At 46.0% G+C, this 21,981-nt stretch overlaps 1 protein-coding gene across 19 annotated transcripts in view; it reads left to right on the plus strand.

Annotated features, from left to right (window-relative positions):
• Positions 1-21,981, plus strand: part of JAKMIP3 (Janus kinase and microtubule interacting protein 3) — a 33,851-nt gene that overhangs the window by 8,275 nt on the left and 3,595 nt on the right. For 2 of the 19 annotated variants that reach the window (XM_074159152.1, XM_074159154.1), the window contains exons 3-18: positions 4,415-4,630; positions 6,232-6,351; positions 7,111-7,257; positions 7,956-8,087; positions 8,545-8,580; positions 9,671-9,730; positions 11,178-11,306; positions 12,827-12,955; positions 14,722-14,805; positions 15,515-15,577; positions 15,942-16,040; positions 16,845-16,943; positions 17,033-17,092; positions 19,803-19,868; positions 20,313-20,381; positions 20,478-20,555. In XM_074159152.1, the coding sequence (XP_074015253.1) occupies positions 4,415-4,630; positions 6,232-6,351; positions 7,111-7,257; positions 7,956-8,087; positions 8,545-8,580; positions 9,671-9,730; positions 11,178-11,306; positions 12,827-12,955; positions 14,722-14,805; positions 15,515-15,577; positions 15,942-16,040; positions 16,845-16,943; positions 17,033-17,092; positions 19,803-19,868; positions 20,313-20,381; positions 20,478-20,555 (1,587 nt within the window). The remainder of the gene's footprint in view (positions 1-4,414; positions 4,631-6,231; positions 6,352-7,110; positions 7,258-7,955; positions 8,088-8,544; positions 8,581-9,670; positions 9,731-11,177; positions 11,307-12,826; positions 12,956-14,721; positions 14,806-15,514; positions 15,578-15,941; positions 16,041-16,844; positions 16,944-17,032; positions 17,093-19,802; positions 19,869-20,312; positions 20,382-20,477; positions 20,556-21,981) is intronic. The other 17 variants (XM_074159157.1, XM_074159161.1, XM_074159166.1 and 14 more) reach the window with 15 other exon arrangements.

Below are 21,981 nucleotides of genomic sequence, written 5' to 3' on the forward strand. Positions count from 1 at the left end.
GATCGATTCTGGCCGAAGGTGTGGGAGGAGAAGTTTCTGGGTGATGCTGGGAGGTACCACTGCCGTCCTGCAGGACAGTGGTGCTCAGGCTCTGCCCACCGGCTTCCAGGTGCAGGTGATTTAATTTACCCAGGGTGCTTGATTGCTTCAGAAGAAGCGATGGGAGAGCCACAGTTTTCTTCTAATGTCGTCTAGTGATGACTCCTAAAAACCCGCCCAACCTGTGAAATGCAGGTAAGTGAGAGATTAGAGGGGGTATTTTCACCTTACAGCTGAGCCAAACTGAGCACACGAGGCTACCAAAGCCCCCAGCCGTGCTCCCCTCAGCGTGGTGCCCACCCACCTCCTGCGCTGGGCCATACCTGCCCAGGGTGAGCCAGTCCAGGGAGCTGCCCTGGGGGAAAATTAGCCGTGAAAGTGAAAAAGAACAGTTTTCCCATGGATCGATACGATGAGCCAACTTCTCCTTCATGCCTAGCACCGGCATGGGATTTGGGAGGGAGAAGCAGGGTCTGGGGCCGCCTCTTCTGGTGGGGGTCACTGAAATAGGGCGAATTTTCCTTGGTCAAACAAAGAGAACTCTCAGCTTGCTCCTGTGTTGTGTCGCTGATCCCATCATTGGCAGCAGTGGGAACTCGGTGCTGCAGCCTGGCACGGCAGCCGGGCTGCGGTGTGTACGGTGTTAGCAGAGTTCAATCGCCGTGAGTTAGGGACACGAGTAGGTCAGCAGTGTCACTCTGCAGGGGTTCTACCGCCACCCCCCAGGCTCTCGGTAAAACATAAACCATAGTACTTGGTATAAATGTGCAATATCAGAACATCAGCTTGAGTTATTCTTGTATTTGGCAAAAACTGGTTAACTTAACTGCATCTGGCTGGCCGTTGCTGGTGAGTGACATGTGTCACCGGGACAAAGGGTGCATTTGTCTCCTTGAGAGCCTTAAGGAAAACTATAGGAGCATGGAGAGGGAAAGTGAGACCTGAGAGCCCCTTCCAGTCCCTAAAGGGGCTCCAGGAGAGATAGGGAGGGACTCTGGATCAGGGAGGGGAGCCATAGGAGGAGGGGGAAGGGTTTGACACTGACAGAGGGGAGATGGAGATGAGATGTGGGGAAGAACTTCTTTGCTGTGAGGGTGGTGAGAGCCTGGCCCAGGTTGCCCCGAGAAGCTGTGGCTGCCCCATCCCTGGAGGGGTTCAAGGCCAGGTTGGAGGGGGCGGCTTGGAGCAACCTGGTGTGGTGGGAGGTGTCCCTGCCCAGGGCAGGGGATGGCACTGTGGAGGGGCTTCAAGGTCCCTTCTGGGCCTTCCATTGCCAGCCTGGGTGATGGGGACCTGGCAGTTCCCAAGGGCTGAGTCCCAAGGCACGTCTCCTCCCCTCTGCTAATTGCGGGCTCTGACCTGGTGCCTGTGGGGAACGTGTTTGGCAGGAACAGCCCCAGCTGGAGAGGGGCTTCTCGTTTGCATCTAAAACCACAGCCTAGGAATGACTGGCTTTTATCCGCCATGCGCTGAGTGGCTTCAAAGGCAGATCTCTGTGGCGTGCGGCCGTGCTCCCGATGGCATCTGTGAATTTGTGGAACATCACAAGGAGATATTTCCCAACCTACGCGTTGGGTTTACAATCAGGGTGGAAATAATACGTTTAAAAAGAATCATACGGCTTAAAACCAGCTGCATGTCAGACCGTGCTGGGCATCGCACTGGGTAGTGCAAGTAGGGAATAACAAATTTAACTTTGCAGGGGATTATGTTTGCATAATTGGCATCAGCTGGGCTCACGGGCAGGTTATTAATTAGTGCTCCTCCATAAATATTCATCCTGCGCCGAGGCAGGGGGCTGGGAGGGAAGGGGAACGTCCCCGTCGCGGCGCGGAGCCTCCTCCCGCGCGGGTGGTGGCTGCGAGGCGCTGACGCCCCGTCGCACGCGTGGCTCCGGGTGACGCCTCGGCCGCGGGGTGGAAGGAGGCGTCCCCCCCGTCCCGCACCCTCCCCGCGATGGGACCGGCGCCCGCCACAGCCTGCTGGGGTGTGCACATGGGGACGGGCACCTCCGCCAGTGAGTTACCGGCTCTTTCTTCTCTTTTTCTTTTCTGAGCGTTACTAATGGTAGGAAATGGGCAAAATAATAGTTCTCGGGGAAATGCTTCCTTCGGTTTGTACTGTCTGTAACATCGCTATTTAATAACGAGATGCAAGTGTCAAACTGTTATACATATTTCATGAATATGAATTTAATCCTATAAAGAGAAATGTGAATACTGATGTTTCCTTAGTTGTTTATGGAGATTATGTTTAGCATTTTTTATGGAAAACAAACCATTAAGTGAAATATTGTGAAATCTTTTGTATTTTCTATAGTTTCTTTGTTCCTCCTAATTCCAAGTGTTGCCTACGTTGTGCCATGTCTTTGTTTTCATATACATAGTGATCGACTGGCCAATATTCTGCTTATTTTAAACAAATCATCATTTGGTGATGTGTTACCTTTTCATTCGTGCATCCATTTAGATTTCTACCTGATGAGGTATTTAGCAGAATGACCTCAGGGGCAGCTCTTTGTTTCATTCAAAGTTAGGAGACCATCACCTTAATGGAAATTGTTGGAACGCCTTTAATAAATTCTTTACTAAAAGAATCTGAATTTTGCATAACTTGCAACACAGTTTCCCAGCAGGTATTTCTGAGTTGTCCCACCTTGTCTTTCGGCAAAGACTGTCCCCCCCGGGGACAACGTGGGATCTGTCGGGGTTCTTCCTGCGGCAGCCAAAGGGCAGGAGGGCCCCGGGCACTGTAGACCCCGGGGAGAACCTTGGCTCTCGCCTACGGCTGGCGCTGGACCACGGAGCTTCCCCAGGGTGGGGGGCGATGGGTGACACGCACCTCTCCTGGCCGGGGTCCGGACACGGCCCCCGTGCTGTCCAGGGGAGGGACATCATGCCCCGACCCACCGTGTCCTCTCCCACGGGATTTATTTCACCGCTGCGGTCAAGCCCTCCACCCAAACGCCCCGATGGAGGCGGTTCCCCAGAACCCTTACTGGGTGTGTGGAAACTTGCTTTTTCCCTGCCTGGGCCATTTCTGCAGTTGTTGGAAACAAAGTTCTTTGGGTGATCTGTTAATTCACAATGTCATTTTTTTCCAGGTTTGCAGACAAAGATACGAGTATCAAACGCCATTCTCACAAGGCAAAATGTCCCTATTTCAAGCAGACCACATTTAAAAAACTGATCATTTAAATTACATGTGTAAAGTCTAAAAAACTTATGACAAAAATCTTGTGCATTTATGGTGTCTGAAACCAGATCAACAGACGTGTGTATGATTTCTTTCTTGCCATAGACTCGTTATCTGTAAGCACTGTGCCGTGTGAGTGTAATTAATTCTTTATATTCATGTATAATGTATAATGCAATCCAGCTGGGAAGAGCCTGGGATGCTGTTGCAGCGCTGTACATCACCGCAGGCACAGAGGGAGATTTGGGGCTGTGCTCAGTCATTTTCGGTTAACAAATGGCAGGGCAGAGGCCAGCCAGGGGCTGATCCTGGCACAAGCCACGGCACCAGCAGCACGAGCCACCCCTCGGGCCCCCACACCTCCCAGCGCAGCATCCCTGGGGAACGGGGCTCGGCTCCGCAGAGAGGGAGCCCTTAATTCCACGTTAGCATTGGGAAACAATCCGAGTACACTCTCCCTCGTAAAATATCCCTGGAGCACCTGGAAATTCACTGTGCCCGACCCAAGGGGGGTGAGCAGGGCGCTCTGAACCCAGCGCAGGCAAACGCGAAAGAAGGGAATTAGAGACAGCTGGATATTTGTCAATTAAGCACTTAATGATTTTGCATAATGTTTATTATTGCATAAGCAAAACCTTTCATGGAAAGGGGATAATTAAACAAATTGCTCACATGGGAAACTTTTGGAAAAAGAATTTTAAAAAAATCACATTCCTTCTACATTTTGAAAATTAAAGGGGTATTCAGGTTTTAATATTTTTCTTTTAAAATTATTGATCCAAATTTTCAAAAGATGATGTCCAAGCAAAATGCTGCAAAATCATTAAAATGTTTGAGTGAACTAATCCAAAATGTGATATGAATATTAGGGTTTAATTCTTTTTTAAGATATTCTGAACTGGTACTAAGAATATGGGCTGTTTCCCAATCCTTTTAATGAAAAAAATTCCTGCTGAGAAGGGAGATTCTGTCCTGGGCAGCCCCCAGAAGAAGGGTGACACCCCTGGGCTGGTGAAGCGATTCAGTTCACCTGTTCCCGGTGAAATATTTGTCGCTGTATTTTCCACGTGGAGGGGTCTCGGCTCTGTGCGACTGTTCTCTGCCGCGATGGGGGTGTACCATGCTGTGTTGTTGTCAAGCCGCTGCCTGCCTGTGTGATTGTGTTCTGTTCTCCTTGTAGATGGAGGAGATTAAGTTTAAGGACAGAGCAGTCTACGTGCTGGAGAGAGAGTTAGGGGTCCAAGCCGGGCATGCTCAGAGACTGCAGCTCCAAAAGGAGGCTTTAGATGAACAACTTTCCCAGATCAAAGAGGCCGATCGGCATCTGAGCAGCCCCAAGCGGGAACTTCCTTATGCAAGTGGTGCAGGAGACGCTTCAGATCATTCGGGAAGCCCCGTAAGCACTTTCACCTGGTTTCGCCTACACAAACGAGCAGACAGAGTCACAAAACAACACAAAGTGACAGAATCTTGATGAGTGCCCCCTCGAGCAACAGCCTTCCCATAGCAGTGCCGGGGAGACCCCCAGGCACGCATCGCTTGCTCTCTCGTTCCTTAGCCAAACCTTGGAGATTTAAATTCAAGCCTTGTTATGGGAGAGCTTTTGCTCCTTTGTCCTTGTGTTTCCTGGTTGGTTTGGTTCAGTTTCATTCACAGGGTGGAGTTTTTCTGTTCCTTTTCGCTTCCTTCTCCTCACCCTCCCATGCTCCTCCCGCCTGCCTTAATTTGACTGTTTGACACGGTTTTGCCAACAAATGATGCAAATGCATTTCTAACCGAGTGATGTATGTGTGCTGGCTGTTGGGACTGCTGACGATAGGGTTTGCGGGCAGATGTAGAAGGTCAGTTGACAGAGGAAAGGGGGGGCTGGTACCCGGTGCGTGGAAGGCGGGACGTCCCGGGGTGCCCCTGGGTCACTGCTGGGGTCCGGGCGCTGCTCAGAGCTCTCGCTTCCAGCGGGCCAGACAGCCAATTAAACGCCCGCTATAACCTGTTCTCTCCTAGTTCTCTTCCACAATGCAAGAGCCAGAACATTAAATTTTAGTCACCCTCTCACAATGTCTTGTCTAATATAACTATGGCACCTTTCTGCTTTTGCCTTAATTTGCTAATATTAAAAACCCCTCAGTTAACTGACCTCATATATCTGACGTATGCAAATTTTCTTCATTGCTGATTCTCATCAAGATTTCTTTTGCAACAGCCTTAATTTTCTCAGTAGAGACGTAAATCCTTGTACATGAGCAAACCAGTCTCTTTTATTCTGTCCCGAGCCTCTCCTGCACCTGTTGAATGAGGAACCCTCGAGCTCCCCGAGTGCCCCCAGCACCAACTCCCTGCTCCCATTCCTGCTCAGCCCCTGCCAAGGAGCAGAACGAGTCCTAGAGAAGGGGGGAAAGTCTGTCACGTTTGGAAATAGATGTAACTGCTCTCTGATTCTGAACGAGGACACGTCTACCTATATTTCTATTCTTTTATAATTTGATTTAAGCATTTTCACTCAGATAAAGTGCTACCCCTTTATGAGTGACCCTTTAGAGCCCAATAAGGGCCACAGCTTTATGGAAGAAGAGCTTATGCAATGGTAGAATTGCATGGATTTTCCCCATTTGTACCTCAGTACTTTTAATACCACTTTCTTCTAACAAAGTCCTCAGAGTGGGTGATGTGTCTGAAGCACTCAGTTCAACAGTGGCATACCTTGGAAACATGGCCTTGATTTTTGATAATTTCTTTTCAATTTTCAAGTTTACCATTTGTGACTGTATTTGCATATACATACTTCTGCATTTGCATACTTTGTTACATTGCCACTCCCGACTTTCCGTTGGGCTCATCCTGCAGCTTTCCGTGCTCAGTTAGGTGACACACGTTATGCTCTGCCACATCATTTTTTGAAATGTTTGGATTTGGGATGAGAAAAAGTTTGAGCTTTGAAAAATACTGATATTGCCTGTACGCTTATGAACAGTTATTTGCAGTTGATCTTTGTTTTAGGAACAGCAGTTGGATGAAAAGGATGCCCGGCGTTTCCAACTCAAAATTGCCGAGCTGAGTGCCATCATCAGGAAGCTGGAGGACCGGAACGCGCTGCTGTCGGAGGAGAGGAATGAGCTGGTGAGTGCCGTCGCCATCGCTGCTTGTGGATGCGCTGCCCTGGCCGTGCCTGACCCCCCAGATATCAAGGGGTTTTCCCCTGTGCCATTTTGAAATCATTGCAGGAGTAGCTGCCTCCTCTTTACACTCCGTTTTTGATGTGACACATTACACTCATCTTTGCTTAGATAATGATTTTTTTAAGATGGCATTAGCTGGAATAATTTTTATTTATTTGGAGGTTGTAGAGAGGTGGGGGTCGGTCACTTCTCCCAAGTCACAGGTGATAGGACAAGAGGAAATGGCCTCAAGTTGTGCCAGGGGAGGTTCAGATTGGATATTAGGAACAATATTTACACTGAAAGAGTTAATAAGCATTGGAATGGGCAGTGCTTGAGGCACCATCCCTAGAGGTATTAAAAAAAAAAAGACAGGTTGACATAGAGCTTAGAGACATGGTTTAGTGATGGTTTTTTATCAGAGTTAGGTTGATGGTTGGACTAGATGATCTTAAGGGTCCCTTCCAACCCAGACAATTCTATGATTCTATTCTATGATTCTATTTTTTAAAATAAATGCATTCCCCACATGGTATGCTTGTTGCACAGACTGAATACGTCATGAAGGAGGAGTGATATGCTTCCCAATGGAAAATACCAAGGGTTTTTGATAGCTCTGATTTGCGTTAGGAGAAAATACTGCTAGTGTGGTAGTTAAATAATATGATTAGTATGTTTGATAAAAAATAAAAGCTCTGGAGGTGTTAATTTTATCTTTCAGTTAAAACGTCTCAGAGAAGCTGAAAGTCAGTATAAGCCCATTTTGGACAAAAACAAACGCCTTAGTAGGAAGAATGAAGAGTTGTCCCATGCCTTACGTCGAATGGAAAATAAATTAAAGTTTGTAACGCAAGAAAATATAGCGATGGTAAGTGTCTGTGTGCTGCAGGGAGAATGTGCGATTTAGTGCTAATTAAGAAGTCAGACATCATCCCAAATTGGCAAGTTTGAGAGGAAACTTTTCCTTTTCAGGTGCTCGCTGAGATGTTCTGTGGTGCACTACTGGGTGGTTTGTGGTTTTGTTTTATATAAAATGCTTTATTTTAGTTCTAAAAACAAATAGTTCTGAAGAAAACCTTTTTTTTTTTCAATCTTTTTTCCCCTTTTTTTCAGTTGAATGTTGTCAGTGGGCAATTTGCTAAATGCCGTGGCATTGCGGGGATGTAGGAGGGCTGAGGCCACCCCTGTGGGTGCTGCAGCTCCGGCTCTGCTGCAGATCAAAGCTAATGAGAGGAACCCAGAGAGAAGGGACACTGGTCCCAGCCCTCATGATCCCTTCTCTGCCCGGAGTTAGCTCTTGGCAGGTCTAATGAGCAGATGCAGCTGGGCTGCTGCTAGCCCATCTCTTTGATGCGGTGGCCCACGTGCCTGCTGTCCTCCCCGGTGGCCACGAGCTTCACGCGGCACCCTGAGGAGCAGGAGCACCCTGTGCGCTCACGGTCTAGTTGTATTGCCCAGCACAGGGAGCAGCTGCCAGAAGAGCCGTTAGAGTAGGTGCTGTGAAGGGAAGGGTTTTACACCGTCCTGCTGATCGGTTCCTCTTCTGCCCTGTGGTTGGGTTTTCAGAGGCAAAGAGCTGGAACGATAAGGAGACCGAGCTCTTTAAACGACCTTGACCACAGCCAGGAAGAAAGAGAAGTTGATTTCCTGAGACTACAAGTCATTGAACAGCAAAATATCATTGATGAACTCTCCAAGGTAAATGTAATCCCGCCGCTCCCACGAGAGGTCAACTGAGGCCGCAGCAGAACAGGAGGCCGAAGCAAGGGGTGCTCGGGGTTCTGTGGGCTAACGGGCATCGCTTGCATCACTGGAACCTGGCAGGCATTTCTGTGATTGCTACTAATTGAAATGAATATAAGTTATCTGTGGCACAGTATTTGGAAAAATCCTCTCAATCTATGTCGTACCTGCATGACAGAAGCATTGCAGCACCTCCAGTAGAGATCCTGCACCTGCCAGAGCAAATGCCGGAGCTCCGTTAGCTGGAGACAGCACAGGGCTCACGATTGCCGTGGACAAGGGGGGTGGTCTGCACTGTTGTGTTCTCAGTCTTTGGAAAGAGCAAATACTGAAATCAGAATACTCAAGAAAATAACTTCTTTTTTTTTAATGTCTGTACAGTTACTGACATTATTTCATTATTTTTTATTAGACCCTGGAAACTGCTGGCTATGTGAAGAGCGTCATGGTAAGCATGAAGTTAACTTCGTCCTCATCTTTGAAAGATTTAAACTGTTGTTCATGAAAAGCGCGCAGGGTATAATAATTATTATCACCTACACCTCCGTTCAGGCAGCAAGCTTACAGGGTGTTTTTCTCAGCTGTTGCCAAAGGCTGTATCAGCAGCAGTTGTTCACCAGAGAAAAATGTAGCGATAGCAGAGAGGAAAGCTCTGGTGAGAGGAAAGCTATTTTTTTGCCACTGGGATGACCTCAGAGGCAAAGTTCAGCATGGTCACCCTGTCCTGACAGCGGGTAGCGAGTGTCCCCATCTCCGGGACAGCTCTGCCATGCTGGAATTGCATTTTTTTTCGGAGTCTGATTATCAGTAGCTTTGTCTCACCCACACCGGCATGTTCTCAGTCACTGCCCTTGCCCAACTCATCCCTTTGCTATTATCAGTAAAGATTTTGTGAAGTTAAGTCACTAATACATATTGGTAAAATGAGTAGTGCTTTGTTAGTGCTTAGTTCCTCGTGGCCGAGTGTGTGGCAAAGCTTGTGCTGCCGAGAAAAACGAGTATCTGATTTTCTTCTGTCACTGCTGCTGATGCTGGGATTTGCCATCGGGCTGATGTAGTGACACATTATCAATTTCCCACAATGTCATCGCATTCTTTTACCAAATGGTTATAATGAAAAATTATAGGGTTCCTTTAGAACTTTAGTTCCTTTAGTTCCTTTTAGAACGTTACTCTCTGGAATCCTGGACAGGGCCCGGGGAGGAGCCTCGGAACGGGCTGGAATGTGCAGTGGAGCACAGTTGCTCATGGAGCAGCTCTGAAACGGTGCTGAAGCTGTTGTACTGGTTATAATCATATTTCTTTTGCTATTTTGGTTTTCTTGAATATAAAGATCAACTTCTACTTGTATATGGCAAACTTGGTAGATGTTGGAGTAAACTAACATTTGGCAGATGAAAGCATGGCTATTGCATTTTGAGGCAGTGGCCAACACTGCATTACCATTTCTTGTTTGCCCAGTGACTGCTAGTGCTGACATAGTTACTGTAAATCACAGCTCTGTGAGACCAGCTAACACCTGTTTCTCATTCTTTCAGGAACGTGATAAGCTGTTAAGGTATAGGAAGCAAAGGAAAAAAATGACAAGAATTCCTAAGGTAATAGAAGCAGCTTGTATCATGACACGCTGATGGGCGTGCTGGTGTCCCGGGGTGCTCCAAGCCTCTCAGAGCCATGTGGGGGGGAATGTTCTCCTCCAGGGTCTGCAAACGGGTCCTGGTCTTAAACGTGGGTCACGTAGTGGAAGGACGTTCACAGCCTCTATCGGGATATTCAGGAAAGACCCAGCTGGGGAACCGTTTACATCGAGCGTTCCTGCTCTGCACTTACCCCGAGTGGTCCCGGGGGACTGCAGTGCAGTGATTGTCTTACGATGAGACAGATTTTATGAATTAACACATCTCAAAATGATCTTTTAATGGCACTGCCTGAAAACATATGTAGGTTGTAAATAATTCATTATGGAGTTTAGTAACATGTGAAAATTGCTGGTTATAAGCAGCAACGGTTAGAGCTCAGGGAAAAAGAAAATGTTAGTTAATGAATACTTGGCAGGATGTTAATATAAATATTAACACTGTAATGACATCGCAAGGTATGATGTCAGGGTCCTAAGAGTAAGTTGTTCTCTACGTACGAAGAGTTAAGGCGCTGATGGAGCTAATGAATCAATAAATAACGAATTGTGGTCAATGTGAGATAACTCCTGTCATCCTGCAAATGGCAGCCAGGCCTTTGAAGGAGAGTTGTGTTTTGTCTCCTTCAAAAGTTATTCGCTGCCGATCAAAAATAAAAAAGCACCAAAATCTAGAAGTGTTTTTTGTAGATCAACAATTACAAATATCTTTAAAACTGTGTTTGAAATGTCATCTTTGACTTTCAAGCATTTAACAGTAAATCTTTTTTTACCAGCACTACACTCATTCTTTTAAACACAAAGCAGATTTGAGTGGAAAAATGGATTTCTTCAGACTGAAAACATTGCCATGGTGACTAACTTCAAATTTTCAAGGAGATTATTTTTTGCAAATCTAACTTTTCCTGTGGCAGTTGTGGTGGTGACAGGAGGGACATCGTGGTGATGGATTAACAAAGGTGTTTCCACGCCCAGCTCCCACCTCACGCCACGGTGAACACCCAAAGGAGTGCAAAGGGTGCCCTGCATTAGCTGGGAACATCGGGAGGGAAATACATTTTAAAAAGGCAGGGCTTGGAGGTGGCACACTGTGATAGCCTGTAACCAATGGGGCAATGCAGTGATTTGAATGGTTTTAGCTGTCGTTAGAGCACTGTCATGGGGTGCAAAAGCTTCACTGAATGCGTGTAAGGAACTGGCTGGTGTTTCAAACAGCAGTGAGAGTGAGAATTGCCAAAAATCTGGAACTGAGGTTCCTCCGAAGGCACGTGTGTTCAAATCCCATGAAGGCGCAAAGTGTAGCCGTGTGTCCAAAGCCACCACTGTCCCCGAGGCCGTTGGGGCTGGGGCAGGCGATGGCACCGGTGCCACCCAGTGTGGCTGCGCTTCTGACCCCTTCTCTCTGCCAGAAGCCGGTTGTGGAGACGTTTTTCGGCTACGATGAAGAAGCTTCCTTGGAGTCTGATGGTTCCTCTATCTCGTATCAAACGGACCGGACAGATCAAACCCCTTGCACTCCTGAAGATGACCTGGAAGAGGTATTCATCAAAAATATGTCTTATTTTATTTTGAAACCTCGCTTCTAATGTTTAATGAAATTCCTGGTCTGATATTTCATTTGTCTGTCACCTCTGACCAGAAAATTAAAAATTGGTGTTAAATTTAGTACTGTGTATGATGGTTAATATCTCTGGATCTCAAGTCTTCAGTATTTTCACAACTTTTAGCCAAGCTGGAAATATTATATCCTGAGAATGTTAGATTTATAATGGGTTTATAGGTCAGAGGTCTAAAACAACTGAGAAGTTGGACAGCCCTGGGAAGATCTGTTCACACCGAGATCTTCTGCAGGTTTGTGCACGTGTAGGTGGTTCAGGTCCTTCTGTTTGTCACTTTGACCTCTGCACAGAGCACAGCCTTAACGACAAGGTTTGTGTTTCTGGAAGGAGAAGGAAGCAGTCACTCAAAGCACCGCTCTCCAGAGGGAAGGCTGGTTCCTCTCCGGGATATTGAGGCCATGACTTTTTGGGAGGCTCCAAAGGCAGAGTGCCCAAAGGCAGCTGGTAATGCAAATGAAAGGGATTATTCCTGGTGGTTTCCCTACAAGCCACCATTCTGGTGGCTTCCCTACAAACGCATTCCCCAGTGTGTGTCAGATCTCTGTACCGTTACGTGTTTCTGGGCTTAACAAGAATCTTGTCAGGAACAAAAAATTCCTAATAATGACTTGCAGCCTTTTTGTGGTATGATGCCTGCGACTTTTCATCTGCCGTTTCACCTGTTTCCTGGGTCGTAATTAGTTCTGTTAAAAGAGGACCTAAAGAATTCCTGTCTCCATCATAAAAGATACATGAGTAGTTACCAGGTGTGTGCTGCGCTGCAGGAAATCTGAGTGTATTCTTATATGTATGAGCCTATTTATTTTTCATTCCTGTATTGACATGCTTTTCCCTGTTCAGGCAGTAGGCAGCTGATGCATGCAGCCAGCAGTGTAGTTTCATTTCATGTCGAATGAAATATTCCGGTCAACCTGACATGAAAGCGCTCGGTGCTGGGTATTGTAAGGAGAGTCAAGAAGATGGAAGGGCTCTTTACATGTCGATGTCACCATTTCTACCAGTATTAACTCTAGATTAGTGTTTTAATAATTGAGTGGGACTGTCAGGCTTGGCTTATTCTCCAGATTGGAAACCTTTTGTTGTTTCAAGAAAGTTGTATTTTCACCATTAAATGTGATGACTTTGCCTGTTACAGTAATAAAGGACGATTCAGTCGTTAGTATGGTCTATGGATGGCAGTTTTTTATCTTCCCAAGGTGGAGGGATTTAATTTTTTTTCTGTATTGCATTTTCTTGCAAGAGATGTTTATGAGACAAAAGAGAAGTAGTCTGAGAGCACATAAACAAGATCCTTAGTACTGTGCTTCTCAAATTGCATTTTGAAAGTAATAATTTTGGCAATTTTTCGAGAAAGGAAACGTAATCCACTCTTTAGTACTTTTTACTTTCATTGCAGAAGAAGAGCACCTGGGGCAATGCGTATTTGTTCTGCATTCCAGGGCATGGCCAAGGAGGAGACGGAGCTGCGGTTCCGACAGCTGACCATGGAGTACCAGGCTCTGCAGCGCGCGTACGCCCTATTGCAGGAACAGGTCGGAGGAACATTGGATGCAGAACGAGAAGTTAAGGTCTAAATGGCTTATATTACATGAAAATAAAGGATTGTAATTGTGTGGGGGTTTCCAGTTGTACGTGCTCGGGCTGTTCTGGAGCTATACGGGGGCCAGGGTGGGGTGCGGGCAGGGGACTGGGCTGGGCTGGCTGCCAGGGTGGGCTCTGGGGGCTCTGACACCAACCAGCCCATCCAGCATCCCCCATCACGTGCTGGAGGAACCACCACTAATATGGCTTAGTCTTTTCACCTCTGATCAGTTGGAGAGGAATTCAGACAGAATTTTTATGGGAAATCCTTAAAATTAAGCTCTTTTTCTATAAAAATCTAGGACAGATAGCCGTAAGTATATAATGCCTGGTACTTAATTCCTTCTGGATTGTGTGAGATTACATGATTCCTTATAAACTGTTTAGAGGGTTTATAGCCAAGAGAGATTCTTTTTCTTAATTAAATTGCAAAGTGTCTATGCTCTTCTGCCTGCCTGTCTGCCTCGCACGGCCCGTGCGGCTCCAAATGTCTGGCATGAAAGGGGATGTTTATTAAGAGTATGTTGTATATTACAAGGAGTTGGCAGGACTTACCATGCACAGAATGCATGGGTGAATATAGGAAATAAAGGGACAAATTCTGTTCTAACAGTTTGAAGCCCGACAGGAGAAGTCCCAGCCGTGGGCAGTTCCCTGGCTACAATTAGACATAAAACAAACGGCCACATTCCTCTAGCCTAATTCCATTTTTACAATAATATTTTGGCTTTCCTAGATAAATAACTAGTCTGGGTTTTTTTTCCACTGAATAATTCAAAGAATTAACTGCTAATTTCACCACTGTCTCCACTGGTATCTCCCAGTATCCCTGGTCTCCCAGCAAGCTCCCAGTTTGGCGAGTAGGTCACCTCACTCTCTCTGAATGCCCGAACTGTATTAAAATTAGCATTCCCAGAAGCAGGCTCTCTGCTCTTAAGCGTTAGGAATGGCACAGGTGAAGAAAATCGTAATGAAACAGGCCATGAAACGTGACTGCATTTTACTTTTTCCATAGTAGGGCAAAAAGAGACACCAATGCAGGTAATGCAAACGAATAAAATAATTTTCATTGTAAATAACAAGATAAATGGCAGATAAATGTTTGAGGAAATAAAATGTTCTATAAAACAATATTTAGGAAATAAAATAGCTAATAATAATTATGTTTCTCCTCCAGAAAACACATGTAGGAAGATGGTGTATGTTTAAATTTGCATGAAGCTATAAGTCTAGTAAAAGATGCCAGCCCCTACAGTGAGAGGCTGGGATGGGAGGAGCGCAGGTGCCAGTTCGTGACATCGTGTCTGTAGGGGCTGTCCTCAGCTTCCTAACTCAGCCAAATGTTAAAGGAATCAGGTGTGCCCAGAACTGTGACACAATAATTTTAACTTGTCTTCATGGCGAAATGAGTCTTTGCATCACACCAGCTTTTCCAAACCCCTTTCTCTGGCGGAGGGAAGGCTGCTCGCTGCAGATGGGCAGGGCCAGCGGGGAGAGGGCATTTCTGTCACCTGGTGGGGGGCTCTTTGTGTTAACCTTGACTTCACTCTCAAAATTATTATCCTGTCTTACAGATTTCTTCTTATGATTAATGACTAATGTTATGTGCTTAGCTGCAAATTTATTCTGCCCAAGAACTGAAATTATTTGTTAAAACTATTTGATGTTTTAAGCGGTTTGTACCTGTGTTACCTTCTGTCTTTTAGCAAAAGTTTGATTTATTATTTTTTTCTTTTTCCCTCGTATCCTACAGACACGTGAGCAGCTCCAAGCAGAAATCCACCGATCCCAGGCTCAGATAGAAGACCTGGAGAAGGCCCTCGCTGAGCAGGGGCAGGTAATGCCCGCGGCAAACACCGGCCCTTTCTCCAGCCTTCTGGAGTGGGAGGGGGCTCTAGGGACGTTTCCGTGTAACACTGCAGGTGCCAGTGGGTGTCTGTCTGTCTACAGAACAATCCTGCTGCGACTTTCAATAGCTGCTTCTTTCCATACAGAGCAGCCATACCAGGAAAGCAATTACTGTCCCCCCAAAAAACAGCCAGAAACTTAAAATGGTTTTTGAGAACTTTAAAATAATACTAAATCATTTGATCCTTACCTTTCCGGCTTCACCTCTTATTATTGTTAACCTTACTGATAAATCATGTTCTGGGGCTTGTGGCTTTTATATATCCATCAAACTAAGAAATTTGTTTCAAAATAAGGCTTATTTTGCCTAGTGTTCAGAAATATGTATTCAGTATAATTGAAATTTAATAGTAACTGCATAGCTAGAAATACCCCTTTTAATGCAAACCAAACTTTTATCTGGAAGCTAGCTGTTTTCTAGTCACTGGAGTGTTTCTGTTCCATTTGTATACTACGGACTGTTAAAACAAGACAGAAAGGGTGAGCTTTTGTATCATAGGAAATAATGGAACTACAATTTCATATGCAATGTTATTCTGTCCCTTTGCTCTAATGTGTGATTTAATTAAATACTTGCTGCTGTGTTTGTGCTAAACATTGCCAGCTTCACCTACAGTATTGGCCATTTCTTTTTCAAGGACATGAAGTGGATTGAGGAGAAGCAAGCACTGTACAGAAGAAATCAAGAACTGGTAGAAAAGGTGTTCAATTTTTCTGTTTGTGTTATTCAAATGATATTTGTAGCTTAAGAATGAAGAAGGTGCAGGTTTTTAATCTGTATCACACAGTTCTACTGGAAATAATTCATGTGTAGTTACAAGATCCTTGTAAGCCTGCCAGAAAAAGTGATTTTCTGACATTCCCTGTTGCCCCATAAAATGTCCCGGTGTGAAACCATGGTTGTGGGAAAAGCCTGGTGTTCCCGTGGCACTGGTGCTGCGGTCCCCGCTTGTGCTGACCCCAGGGGTGGGCTCGGACCCGGCATTCCCCCGGCACGGGCAGAGCGTGACGGGTGTCCAGTGACCCTCTGCAGACGGTGCTAACACGTGGTGCTTTATTTCGCAGATAAAACAAATGGAAGCCGAGGAAGCTCGCTTGAAACACGATGTGCAGGACGTTAAGGATCAAAACGAGCTCCTGGAGTTCAGGATCCTGGAGCTTGAAGTGAGCACATGTTGCAGCTGCGGTCCTGCCCCCCTGCCCTGGGCTGCAGGAGCCGAGGCCGGGGCACCTCGGCTTTGGGAACTTGCCCACATTTACTCTAAAAAGCTGCTTTGCACTGAATGAGACCAGAGGGCTTGGTAAAAGAGCCAAAAAACACCCAAAACCCAAACCCCCAGGGACCAATACTGGTATTCTTGATAAGTTGTTCTGGGGGTCTTACTACTTCAGTCCTTTTAAGATGCAGAAGATTGGCTCATGATGTAGATACACATTTTACTGCACTCCATCTGTTCTGAAAATACAAAGAGATAAAACCAGAACAGAACAGATGTGGGAAAGAAAAAGAAAAAGGAACTTTTTTTCATTGCCAAAAATCATCGCTGTGTTTCACCTCTTGCTAATCCTGCGGAGAAGGAATCACATGGCCCAGACCCTCTGTTTGTTCCACTGAGCCTTCTCTTTTCTATATCATCACCTGAATAAACAGCAGCTATCAGCTCTTGGAAACTGCTTTCCAAGTTCTCCAAAGAGAGATTAACAAAGCAGCCACTTACAAGAAAAATTTAAATGCTATTTATATTATACTAGATACAAGTGTATAGTTTTGTTCAAATGTATCCTGTAGTCAAAATAACAGATCAGTGGCCCCGGCCAGTGCCGGATGCAGCAGCCTGGTGGGAAATAGTGGCGCTGTTGGTATGTCCGTCTGCCCTGCTCTGCAGTGACTGTATTTATTGAGTTCTTGGGGAAGCTGCCACGCGTGACGTTCCGTAGCGGGTAACCGAGCAATCATTGTCATTTCAGGAGAGAGAAAGACGGTCGCCTGCCATCAACTTCCATCACGGCCCTTTTACAGAGGGGAAGAGCCCTCTCCAGGTGTACTGCGAGGCAGAAGGTGTAACAGTAAGGGATTCTCGTTTCCTACTTTCCCTTCCCTGAATAAAATCAGACACTCTGTTCTGACTCCTGGTTTTCCATTTCTCTCTTGTTAGGACATAGTAGTAGCAGAGCTGATGAAAAAATTGGACATTTTAGGGGATAACGCCGTAAGTGTATGTTCCTTTAATAAATTGTGCATGCTTTGGTAAATACTTGTGCTCTTCTTACTCAGCAAAGCCTCCTTGGTTTGCTACAGCACGGGCTGGCCTCCCTCTGCCCAAAGCACTGGGCTGCCAGCTAAGCCTTTTCTGGCTTTTTACAATTTTGTTTATAGCCGTCTGACCAGTGCCATGTGGGATCTTGCTGTCACAATATTGCTTTTAAATTTTCAATGATTTGGAAACATTTTGAAGCTTTGATATATTTTTTTTCTGGTCACTGTTCACACACAGTTTGTTTATTTGCTTACTCTGCATTTGCTTGGCTTTTGCATTTTAGCAGCTGTATATTTTAATTTTGTCTAATAACCCATAAACCTCCGATGGTAACCAGGATATCAATAAAACGTTACAATAGTAGCATGAAAAGAAGAAACAAATAATGAGGAAGTTGACAGTGTTTCTCCTTTAGCGAATGGAAGTTGTTAATTATACCTATAGTTACGTGTACAGAAGATTCATTTGCCCTTGTGCATAGTTTTTCCTGTGCTCTCCTCTATCGGCAGAGCCCCCCTGGCTGGAGGGGCAGGGGAGAGCGGAGGGTCTTGCAGAGCCCTCGCTCACTGGGGGCTCCTCCCTGGGACAGCCCCGCTGCAGCCATCGCTCTGCAGAGCGGTCCCCGCTGTTGTCACGGCTCCTCACCTGGGCTGCCCCAGCTCTCCCCCACTCCGTACCGTTTGGATACCAGCAAAACACCGGCCCCGGGGCCATGGGCAGCCTGAAAGTACCTGGTGCCCACCTCTCCGGTTAGACCAGTTGGGTCATCATATCCCCACCATCCCCAGTCTCTGATACCGGCACGCTCTGCCCCGCGGAATCAGGCCAGGAGCTAGTGGAGGGGCTGGAACACATTGAAGCAATTAATAATCTTCCCCACTGCAGTTAATGATATTCACACTGGCAGAAATATGAAGAATCCTAAAATCTTCTGTTAAAGAAGATTTCTCCTGCAAAGCATAAAAAAATGATACCTATAAGCTTAATCACCAATGAGCTGAGACTGACCCCGCTGATGTGTGGAAAGAGAACACCTATTAATCTCTTAATGCCCCTGCGAATGGTGTCTCCGGTGGCGTTATTGATGTCGGGTTAGTCCCGTGCAGAGCGGTTTGGGACAGCGTCCCACACAGGCAACTTGGAGGCAAACGGGGACTGAAAAAATGACAGTTTTTCTCATGTTTTCTGTTCCCTTTCTTTTCCTCTTGGCTTCTTCACCTACAGTAATGATCTCTAGTCTGTAACGTTATTTCCTCCTCGTTTGGGTTTTTTTTCCTATTACACACAACCAGTTAATTCCAGATAGGACACAAGGGGGAGTTCATAATTCTCAGCTCAGAGAGCTTTCAGATAACTGTAGAGTGTTGTTATCGCTTGTTTTTCCTTTGTTTTCCCATGTTTAACCTCACAGACTCAGCCACCGACGGCCGACCCTGCCCCGTGGGTGCACCTTGTCCTGCCTGGCTGGTAGGGAGGCTGGGAAGGGGAACCCGGCTCCCGCCTGGGTGAAATGATTCCAGCCTTTTCTGCACATTTTCCCACTTGCATTTCTGTAGAGCCCCTCCAGCAGCTTCTGGCTGCTCCCCCTGAACTGTCATGAGTTAAATACTGCTCCGAGAAAGGCAGACCCTTGAGAGGGTATCTCTGGGAGTAGAAGTGAGGGTCCGGGGGATGCAGGACATTCCCTGGGAGCAGGCACGGAGAGGGGGGCTGAGGATGCCCTCCCCTTCCCACAGACAGGGGATAGCTCCCAGGCGAGAACACCGCTAATACTCTGTGTGGGCTGTTTAATTTTTAATGTAACATACCTTGTTTTTAAAAAAATTACTTACATTTATGGAAGAGACAATTTTCAAGGGTCCTGAGGAAAGGTCTCCTCCCACCACTGTCTGAGAGCACTGTCACCGTCCCCAGCCTTCTGCATTAAATTGAAGTTCACCACAGTCACCCTCCTTACCAACGTCCTAATTCCCTGGGGGAGTAATCACCCACAGAGCCCGGAGCACCCCCTGTGCCCGGCACCAGCACGTCAGGCTCAGCTCTGGATCTGAGCAAATACGGGTCCCAGCCAGAAGGGTTCACTTCTGCTGCTGTAGGCGTGGGCAGGGAGAGAGCCAGGTTTGGGATGAAATGCAAAACATAGTTTCTGTATTTTAATTTAAACAAACAAACAAACAAACAACAAAAAAAAAAACCCAAACAAAAAAGCCCAAAACGTGAATTGAAAACCTAACATCTTAACAAAAATCATGCCTTTTGGCTGTGTGGAATAAGGACTGTGTATTAACCTGCTGTGCATGTAATGGAACACAGAGGGCTTAAGGTTGCATCTCTTCTCTTAATGGCACGTTGTGCTAAGCTTGATTTTGTCTTGTGTAACTGTGTGCTTATTCCCTGGTGGGGGAAAAATAAATCCAGTGCCAACATCTGTATTTCGGTAAATGTAGGGATTTTAGAAGAATTAATTATATGTATGATAACAATTCAGCATGAATAGTTACAATCATTTTTACAACACTGTTGCACTACAACACTAATTTTCTTTGCCTTAGTTTATTGTTCCTTAAACATATTTAATTTCATATTTATTTAACACAGCAGTACCCAAGTAGTGGATTAATAGCAAGACACTGGGATTTGTTGTAATTATGTTCTGCTTTTGGTGCAGAATCTGAGCAACGAAGAGCAAGTCGTTGTCATACAAGCGAGGACAGTTCTCACGCTGGCTGAGAAGGTAAGAACAACTGCATCCGTACACACGTGTATGGAAGCATCTGACCCTCTCAGAACAGCCCACTGGAACACACTGGGGATGTAAATGACAGTTTCATTGCAAAATGTCCTGATTGTTCATGTGGAATTATACTCACGCTAGTTTTTGTCAAAATAAAGGTAACATTCAGGCAATACAGACATTGATCATTTTAAAATGTTACTTAATTAGCAGAATGATGTTAGAAGGTAAAAGGCCAGACTTTGAAACAATGCTTTTTTCCATTACCAATATATATAAAAGAAAAGATATAATAATAAGGTTAATTTTCCCCCTTTTATTCAGTGGATTTAAGTAAGCACTGGCAGTGGGTGCTGCACACCCTAGGGTGGCAGGAAGAGCTGGGTGCGGAGCCGCGCTGGCTCTGCTCCGTAGGCTCAGGCACCCCTCTCTGTCTCTGTGCAGTGGCTCCAGCAGATAGAGGTTACGGAGTCTGCGCTGCAGCAGAAGATGCTGGATCTCGAGAATGAAAAGGTACCAAGGCCGGGGGGGAAGGAACCGGCAGGAGAAGCGGCAGGAGGGCCATTGCGCCAGGGTCGCATCCCTGACCCCTCTTCCTTCTGTCCCCAGGAGCTCTTCAGCAAGCAAAAGGGCTACCTGGATGACGAGCTGGACTTCAGGAAACAGTCCTTGGACCAAGCTCACAAGGTGAGGAAGATCAGTCTTGGTTGAATTACGACATCTTGGTTAACTTTCATTCGGTAATATGTGCGGTCTGTTCTCTATAGAAAAGCCCTCTGCTTTGGGCAGTGCTGCCCATGGAGTCCCCCGAGGACTAAACAGGCTGAATTTTATACCCTCTGTGCCCTGAGCTACCATGAGCCCCCTATAGACAGGGTTTCTTGGGTTTGGGTGGTCCTTGCAGGAGTTAACTGAACGTTAACTTACTAAACACAAGTTTTAATTTAGCAGAGGTCTCAATAAATGACTGATAGGAAAATAATGTTTTCAGTAACTTCTCTTTTCCTTCCAAAATAGAGATTTTAGCCTAAATGTTCCCTTAGATCTTGGATTACAGCTCAGTTAGAGAAAAGTTCAATATATACTTATGAAAGACATAAGTGCATAAATTTTCATATCGATTTATCTCATTCTTTCAGTTCCATTTCAATTTTGAGCCCAGTTACACGGCAATGAGTATTTATGCCTCTCTTTCTGGATCCTATTATCTATTTGTCTCCAACCATTTGGGAGAGCTTTTACTCAGTACGCTTTCTGTCCTGTAAGGATGATTTTTAAGACTGATTTTGCCAAATGCTGAGCTATGTCTGGAACCAATGTCTGTGCACAGTGGAAACCCTGGAAATGACACAAGCTCCCCCTTTCCTGCAGTCTCAGCCCTAAAAACAGATTATCCCCTGCAGTCTTGAGCTGCTCGGAGACGCGGTTTGGTGCAGCTGAAGGCTGAGCCTGGAGGATTCATCCTCAAAGATCAGGCCCGAGAGAGGTGATCCTCGGGGTCGTGGGCATTCCTTGAGTGCATTGCAAGATGTCCCCCAGCAAAGCCATGGGCTTTACTCCTGGCACAAATGCAGCCTGGAAGCAGTGAGAAAGCTTTGTTCTGCCCCAAAATTCCAGTGGCAAAAGCTCTTTTGATTTCTATAATTGGTTTCACTGCCATGTTTCCTTCGTGCCTCATGAGATGAGGAGCCGCTAATCTTCCTCCTCGAACTGCAGCCAACAAGATTATCAGCTGTAACCGCTAAGCGTTTTGCACGGTTTTCACTCCCTTTGGCTGCTGGCGGGGGGGTTTGCTCCAAGAAGCTCTTGGCTCACGCAGAGACTCCTGACACTGCTGCTGCTCCGGAGAGCCGGAATTTCCCCATGCTCTTCCTTCTTCACAAGTCAGTGTAATCGGGGAGGGATAATGGTTGTACAGTCGAGGTTTGGGGCCCAACAGGAATCCATGTTCCAAATAACAGCATTTTGTTGGGACAGTTACAGTTACCAAGGATGTTGGCGTTATTTTTAAAAGTGAAAGCAGAATCTTCTGAGATCTTGTCTGATCTTCCCCCCACAGATACCATGGTTGCTGTCTTTCCATTATCATCAGTATCCATAACTCCTGCCATGA

Source organism: Numenius arquata, chromosome 15 (genome assembly GCF_964106895.1).
Source record: "Numenius arquata chromosome 15, bNumArq3.hap1.1, whole genome shotgun sequence".
Lineage (NCBI taxonomy): Eukaryota > Metazoa > Chordata > Aves > Charadriiformes > Scolopacidae > Numenius > Numenius arquata.